At 36.7% G+C, this 8552-nt stretch overlaps 1 protein-coding gene across 1 annotated transcript; it reads left to right on the top strand.

The window, feature by feature from the left end:
• The first annotated feature begins 682 nt into the window (after window positions 1-682).
• Window positions 683-7768, top strand: MDH1B (malate dehydrogenase 1B). Its single transcript, XM_019473509.1, has 7 exons — window positions 683-816; window positions 1491-1993; window positions 3093-3234; window positions 4203-4366; window positions 5025-5164; window positions 5876-5960; window positions 7683-7768. The coding sequence occupies exons 1-7, from the start codon at window positions 695-697 to the stop codon at window positions 7712-7714; spliced, it is 1188 nt and encodes a 395-aa protein (XP_019329054.1). The 5' UTR covers window positions 683-694; the 3' UTR covers window positions 7715-7768.
• The last annotated feature ends 784 nt before the right edge of the window (window positions 7769-8552 follow it).

Here is an 8552-nt window from a genome sequence, read left to right as displayed (position 1 = left end):
AAGTAACTAGAACAGTTAAGTGAATCGCAATTAACCGCTGCAGCTTACTTACCTTCTGCAACTAAACAGGGATCCTCAGATTACTCGTTGCTTCACAACATTGCTGTCTTTAGTACTGCTAAGATAATTGAGCAAAATTACAGCAGTAAAATCAAGCAGAAGTAAAACCTGTTGCTCTTTTGCTGAGGTATCATAGTGTATCACCATGCCTTGCTTTGTGTTATTCCCCCATTTTGCACGCACTGGTACGTAAGTTGTGAAGCACCTTGTAATTATGTATTGAGAGGAAATAATATGAATGTTTATAGCTGTAACATTTAAGTGTTATCAAATATGAAAAAGTATTAAAACTTTTTGGCGTGGATGTTTACATTAGCAGTGGCTTCATGACATTTGTGAAATGAATGGATGGGAACACAGAGGGTCTCCTATCATTTGGAGAGAACTGTTGGACCGTGGAGGGAAGGGTCTGCTTCTGGGAGGAGTTAATGATTTTCTGGAATATGCTCAGGTAATGGTCTGCCTTTAATACTGTACACCTATATTTTACATTTTCTTATAACATTGTTGTTCTTTATTCCTCCTACAAATGTAAAATAAAGCTATCCTTTCTAATGTTACCTTGCTATGTTTGGGTTGTCATTTGATTAGAGATCACCCTTTTTGTTCTTAGCACTATTATGGCATCACCTCAATGATGTCGAGTGAGGAAATGTTAGACATTGCTGAGGAGAACCTGCAGGAGCATATTGAAATTGAAAAAGAAGAGGAAGAGATTAAAAGTCTTATCAAGCCTTTGCAGATCTGGATCACCACGTAAGAGTAAAAAGAATATCTATGAAGTTTCACTCAGCTTCAGAAGAATGCATTTTTTCCTGTCACATATAACAGGTGTAACCATCTGAAGTTATACATGAATCCCTGTAATTTGCTGATTTGAATTAGGTTCTGCACCCCTCACTATGAGCATTCAGTATATAATTTAGAAATTATTTCTACTTTTGTTACATTTTGCACCAGTTTAAGTGAGGGATGTGAACAGGCAACATTTAGACCCACCTTAGGGAAAAGCAAGTATTTACAAAATAAGCTAGGAATTTTGTAGTGCAACTATCTTGCATTAAATGTTTTTGGAAATATTTAAATAAGTAAAGAGTGTCTTGCACTTCTAGCTTTAGAAATTTCTGTATTTCTGGTAGTCCTAACAGAGCACCTTAAAAAAATTGTGGTTCTTTAAAGACACCAATTTTTAAGTGACAGTATCTCCTGAAATGTAGAGGATGGAAAAACCTTCAAATGAAAGGGGACCCCAAGTGTTTTGATTTTTAACCTGTTAAAATGACAGAAAGAGCAATAAAGGATCCAAGCTAATGGTCTATTTAAACATAATCAAATACAAAAGAAAAATCTTCATGTTTATTTATGTAATACTTCCAAACAAGCAGTGGTTCATGTTTAACTATAATTTTTCTATATCATTCTCTTATCAGTGCATCAGCTTCAATCTGTTATCAGCTGATCCCTCTGCTGGCCAATGGAGAAGTGTTTGGGATGACGACAGAAATCAGTATCCATTTGCTTGACACTGACCAGTTTAAGGACATTCTTTGCGGTATTGTAATGGAAGCTGAAGACATGGCGTTCCCACTCCTCCACAGTATTTCAGCGCACACTGAAATAGATGAGGCTTTTATTCAAGCTGATATTATCATTGTTCTTGATGATGTCGTCTTAAACCATGAAGTCCAATCCCTTGAGAACTACATCAGAGAAGTGAGTGAGATCTGTCAAGTGTATGCTCCCCTGATTGAGAAGAATGCCAAGAGTGGGGTCAGAGTAATTTCATCAGGAAAAACCTTTGTAAACCTTAAGGCGATGATGATTATGACATATGGCAAGTCCATTAAGCCTGAAAATGTCATTGCCGTTGCAACATCCTGGGAAAGTGCAGCTAAAGCCATGCTGGCCAGGAAGCTGAGTATGAATGCAACAGGTGAATATTTATGTGTTCTGGTAGCATTTGGGGAATTCAGTGGATGGACACCTTCGAGAGTACATATTTCATTGCAGAACACTGTTGGTGTGCATGCAGAAGTGCAAGCATAGCAGTGCACCCACTGAATTGCATGGCTGTACAGAATGCCAGGGTGTGACTAGCAGGTGCTACTGTTCCCTGTGCTTACCGCTATCTGGATCTGTGCCTGATCTCATGAATGTCAATTCTTTTGCTAACTCTTGGATGCAGCCCTGCCATTCTGGTGTGTATTTCATGCTGGAAATGTGCTAAGAAGGATTGAGTTGTGTTGCAGATCAGGACCTAGGACTTCAAGATTGCATTTGCACTCTGCAGTGCATTGTTATTTTGGAGACACACAAACTAGCTGTGAACAAACATGACAGCATACTGCTGTGCAGATAACGGGAGTATAGTAGAACTGTGTGATAGTATTATTTCTGGGTTCATTAGCTTTCTTTCTCAGGTCAATTGTTATAGCTTGGTTATATTTGCATGGTTCTGCACTGCACAGCAAAGGTGTGCTCCAACAGCCTGCTCAGCATCAGGATTCTTTCAATGTTGCAGGGGTAGGAACTGGTCATTAATGACAAATCTAGATATTTTGGAGCCTAATAAAATAGAAAAGTAAGTTAATAGGCTGAATAACATACCAGCAGGTTATCTGAGAAATTCCTTTTGCACTGAAGCAGTTTTTAAAAATTAAAAAAGTTTTTTTTAATTATTTTTTGCTGTTAGGCATTCTGTATTTGCGTGTACAGGATTTTAAAAGGAACATTGCTGTATGTTTGCAATATGATTTGTTTTGGTTTTTAACAGCTAAGTGTTTACTAGGTTTTGTCTATTATGTACAATAACATAAAATAAAGTTCCTTTTTTAGCTTGTGATGAGGTTTCATAAGTTATGAAGAACCTTGTTGCATTTTTTCAGATCAAATCATTTCTGCTATCAAGGCAGGACACTGAATTGAAGAATAATTCGTCTTGAAAAGGACTTCTGAAGGTCATCTAGTCCAGCCTATGTTGTGAAAGTGTTTGTCTGTCTCTTCATTAATCTACATATTTTCCTCTGTTACAGGAGTTAAAGACGTGATTGTTTGGGGCAATATTACTGGCTGTAACTACATTGATTTGTCACATGCAAAACTTTATGGATATGACTGTGCTATCTGGGGCCCAGCTAATTTTCCACGTCCTTTGTTGAATATGATTTATGATAGGTACAGTACAGATCTGTTTTTTTAAAGTAAAACCAAATAACGGCTTTTAACCTATGTTTATCTGAACTGTGTAATAAACATCAAGAAAGGTTTTTGTTTTCAAGATTTGTCTTTACTGACTAGCACTGTACATAAAGGAAAACTCAAGTTGAAGTACTCAGTCTGCAAAAGAAGTTGAGTAGTTCCTAGTGCAATACATAGTTCTGACTCTCCTGCCAACTTTGTTTATAACTATATTTTCCTACATATTAAGTGTGTTTCTTTTCTATCATATCATGAGCAGCCTCTAAGAAGTAATGAAAGTCCAGGTAGTGACTTAGATGTCTAGTATGCATGAAGAAACTTTGAAATAATACTAAACATATATCCGCATCTTGAAGTACCTGAATTCCATTGAACGTACGGCCTGATCACACTAATGTTGTCCGTTTCCCAAAACAGACAATTTATTTGTTAACATATGTAAAAAGGTTACCTGGCAGCTAGATGGCTTCTTGTAGAAAGAGAAGTAGCAGAGAAAGGATGGGTGGAGTGAGAGGGCAGCAGATGTGACATGCACTCAGGCCTGGCTATATGGAACTCCCACTCTGATCTAAACCTAGCATTTACTGGACAGCAGACATTTCTTTTGTTCTATACTTGTACTGTGCCTAGCCCAGGGGGATTATGGTTCATGGCTGGGTTCTTACGTAAGACAGTAATACATATAAATAATAATAATAGAGGTTATGACTTGAGTAAATGACCTAACTTTCATAGATAAGTAGTGCTTGTTGTTACCTTTTGAGCCACTTTTTGTTAGACCCTATTTTTTCTGTCTTTAAGTGCCTTGCCTTCAGTAGTGAAGTTTGAATAAGTTTTGACTATTTTCTTCCCTCAGGTTTAGTTCTTTTTTCCTCTAGAAAACTACTCTTCCTCCAGTCATCTTAGTTTTTTCTTCTTCCCCCCCCCCCCTTTTTTGTTGGTAGCGAATGGATCCATTCAGAATTTCTATCTGCACAGAGTTCACTGAGTTCCCGGGTCTGTCATTGTGTGGGAATGTTACCTGCTCACGCAGTAGCCACTGTACTGAGATACTGGTATCACGGCTCTCCTCCTGGAGAGATCGTTTCTGTGGGAATACTTACTAAAGGTAAATCTACTTTTGCTTCACATATTCTCTTGTAGCTTTCCCCAGTAAGTATAATGTTATTTTTTTAATCAGGATTTTTAATTTAATAAAAACTTGTAAAACAAATCATGATATAATGGGAGGCTGAGAATTTGTTTCAGCATAAGATCCTCCAGATCTAAGCAATTTTGCTCTCCAGAGCTTGTGATTTGATACTCACTTCTTACAAGCATCTTTTAGGTTAATATTGTCTTGTTGCAGATTGTCTCTTAGTCTTTTAGTTTAAATGCTTTGCTGGTGTATGTGTTTTATGCAAGGACTCTTTATAGTTCTTAGAGCCTAAGCTATAAAAGCATGTTCTTCTTGTGTAGTTATGTGAACCAATAAATGGAATGTTTCACGACAGCCATTTAACCCTTGTATCAAATAAAAAAATTATTTTTTCCCCTTTTTAGGATGTAAAATTGTTACATGTACATTTAGCTAAAATACTAAGTTACAGTAAAAGGGGAACTCTTTAGTCTTTGAACTGTACACTGAAAAAGGCAGTCTCCGTTTATACTAAGATCTTACAGTTGCAGACTTTTGCAAGTCTGTAGGACTTAATCTTGACACTGGTGAGGATGTGGGTTTTTAATCAGAAATAATATGTTTGGGTTGTTTTTTCCCTCTTCTTTAGGTCAATTTTGCGTTCCTGAAGGGATTGTCTTCTCTATGCCAGTGAGGTTCCAGAATGGTAACTGGGAAGTCATGACAGAATTAGAAATTAATGAAGCGACCCAAGAAGTTCTGGGACGCTTAGCCCATGAGCTGATTCAGGTGATGATTTCTTGTATCTATAGTATGCCCATTCTACCACCTATGGGTACGTTGCCATATAACTTTGGATACTGAGACCTTTACTCCAAATGTTAGACGTACAAACTGCATACATGCACTTACGCATGATAAATAGCAGGTATTTATAAGTGCGAGGTAGTATCTATACATTGAAATGAACAGACTACTGTTCTGTTGCCCAAAAAGGAGATGATAAAATAAGTTTACCTATGTAAGTGTAGAATTTGCACCCCCAAGTTCTGCAGGCTTTGTGCAAAACAGAAATAATATCTTTAATTTAATGTTTCTACATTCTATGCTGCTGATGTTGATTTTGCTTGTGTGTTATTCAGAGTAGTTCTATGCCAGGAGATATATCTTTTGGGATCCTTACGGCTGTGACTCTGCATGAATGAAGGCCAGATTTTACTAGAATTAGGGATTTTTCAGAAAATACAAAATCAGCAGTAATTGCATCATGAACTTCTTGTGACTTAGTGAGACAAAAAGAATTTAATTTGACTAAATATTAAAATACTAAAAAGACTGGTCCCAAACTCTACATTCTAGCTTCAATCAAATTTTGTGATCTTCAGTCATACTAGTAACACATAAGGATTATTTTAATTTAACATATTTTAAGTTTATGCTAGAAATTACAGTGGATGAAAAGAATGGGTGATATTAAAACTGCTTTTTTTTTCCATTCAGGAAAAGCTCATTGCACTAAAGGAAATAAAAGAAATGCATCCATATGGAGCTGATAAAATCACTAGTAAAAAATATTTGTGTCAAGGTGGGTTTTTCTCCCCATAAAAGATGAGATCAAGTTTTAAGTGAGAATTCAAGTAATGGATTCTTACTTTATGTCCCTTTCATTTCAAATGGATATAAAATCCTTCAGGAAGGAACATAAATAACAAGTGCTTGTCCAATGTATCCTGACCACGCCTGGGGCATGATGATAGGAAGGGCAAGCCTGCATGGTAGCAACCTTGTTTTGATAAGTTTCAGTTGTGTCCTTCACAGATCATGAATATAAAAGCTGAGCATAAACAATATGTTTAGCATGACACATTTTATCTTAGGTCATTAGTAAATATAAAATCTTTTTAACCCAAGTAACTATTATTAGAAAAGCACTTTCACCATATGTCCTACTATGTTTTTGAAGCTATTCTTTGCTATACTTTACTATTCTTTACTATCTGGAAATAATGAATTTAATTTCTAACAGAGAAAAAAATACTGTAAATTGGAACTAAAAGTTCTCATTTTTTCTGTTTGTTACAGTACCAAACAGTTAATTCAACATCTTTAGTCTATAAGCCAGTCAGAAGAAGAAAAGGTTGAGACACCCAAAGACAGTAGGCTAAAAAAAGAGATATTCCTACTTACTATAGAGAAGGCAATCTCGATAACTGGCAGCCACATCTGCCACTTCTTCCAATTGCAATAGATGAAAGATCTTTTGGAGATCCCCACATTATAAATTGTTAAGCAATTTTGCTTTGTTTGTTAAAGACACACCAAGTTTATCATGACTTAATTTTTTAAAATGCACAACAATATGAGAAATTTCAACTAAAAATCTATAGAACAACTCCAATATCCCTTCCTAATATTTAGGAGCATGTGGGAAGGCTATAGGCTACACGGTACTACCATGGCAAAACTCCCCTGAATCCACAATCTACTTTTCCCGTGCAGAATAAAAACCCCACATCTTCTCCCAAGTCTGTCTGTGCTGTTTTTCCTACCTATTTTGCTTTTCAAGTTCTCTATCCTCTTAAGATTATATAAAGGAAAGAAGAATCATTCATAAAAATAAGAACAGATGAACTTTAAAGTGTGTTTTATTGTTGTTTTCTCACTTTTTCCCTTTTCTCAGGTTCCCAAATCCCTGCACTTTCCCAATATTCTAGCCATTTCTTTCTACTTTTAGGTCCTACGGGCCTTTTCCCTAGTTAGTTTTCTTTCTCCCTTCCTTCAGATTCTTTCCAGTACTTTTACATCAGCACTTAACCATATGATGAGCTGTTCTTCTGCATTAAGGGCAGGCTGAAGAATGGGGAAACTATTTGAAGCTTGATGCCCAGGGCCTTTAGTGAGTGCATAAGCCTTTTGGTTACCCATGCTTGTTTCTCAGGAAAAGACTACAGACACGATAAGATTTTCTTGATAAATGCAGAGTTTAATTATTCCACTAATCATGACCTTGATTAACCCAGACAGGAGATTCCCAGTCAGACAGGAATGTCCTTCCCTGTCTGCTCTCTACTTGTATGGCACTGCTTTTCTGTAGAGCTGTCCCATTCTTCTTGTGGCTGCTTTAAACACTAAGCAGAGGGCCTTTCCACTGCTAGCAGCTAACTGCTCAGTTATGGCCTGCTCTTGTGACACTAATATCAAGTGCTGTACTATTCAAGGATTGCCTAAGTGCCCTGCTTATCTCCTTGCGTGTGTAAGTATTTTAGGAGGTTGGCAAAAATATGTACTGTTTTTGCTTTTTTTACAGAGATGGAAACCTTGCCTACTGGCTCACTTTAGCCAGAGTTGTCTGGAGGAGAAAATTCCCATATTAAACCAACATTTCCATTGCTCAAAAGAGCAAACTACAAAGAAAGGCTAAACATCGTCATAGCTTTTACAGTATCTTCCTCATCAAAAACCTGGAAATCTGTAGGCAGAAAAATATTTCAAAAACAGTGTGAATATAATATTCTTAATCTGAAGACCAAAGCAAAATTCCCACTGACTTTAATGAGTCTAGGATTTCATTTACATCCAACAACTTATTTCTTCAAACCAATAAACTGTTTCAAGAACATCTTTTAATGTTTAAAACGTTCATATTAAGACAATTTTGAGCAAGAATGTCACACACAGAGTAGCAGTTTTAGAACTCCAAGTTCTTGTTTCAGATGTAATGAAACACAGTACTTGTGTAAGAATGTATATTCTCAGGCAAAATTGATTTTTAACACAAAAATTTAACTGCATGCATCTCCTTACTGACAAGATCATTTTTGTCTCAATGTTTTTTATTTATTTCATGAGTTTCATGGAAACTACTCATATGTTTTAAGTCAAACATGCAATTAAGTCCTTGTCTAAACAGGGTTGTTGAGGAACCACTTTCACTTGCATGTCTTTGGTGTCTTAAAAGATGGAGACTGTGTGTCCTGGTTTCGGCTGGGATAGAGTTAATTTTCTTCCTAGTAGCTGGTATAGTGCTGTGGTTTGGATTTAGTATGAGAATAAAGTTGATAACACACTGACACTTTAGCTGTTGCTAAGTAGTGCTTACACTAGTCAAGGACTTTTCAGCTTCTCACGCCCTGCCAGCAAGAAGCTGGGAGGGGGCACAGCCAGGACAGCTGACCCC

Source organism: Aptenodytes forsteri, unplaced genomic scaffold (genome assembly GCF_000699145.1).
Source record: "Aptenodytes forsteri isolate BGI_AS27 unplaced genomic scaffold, ASM69914v1 Scaffold183, whole genome shotgun sequence".
NCBI classification, from domain to species: domain Eukaryota; kingdom Metazoa; phylum Chordata; class Aves; order Sphenisciformes; family Spheniscidae; genus Aptenodytes; species Aptenodytes forsteri.
The sequence above is the reverse complement of the archived record's forward strand: the minus strand, read 5'-3'. Positions and strand labels throughout refer to the sequence as shown.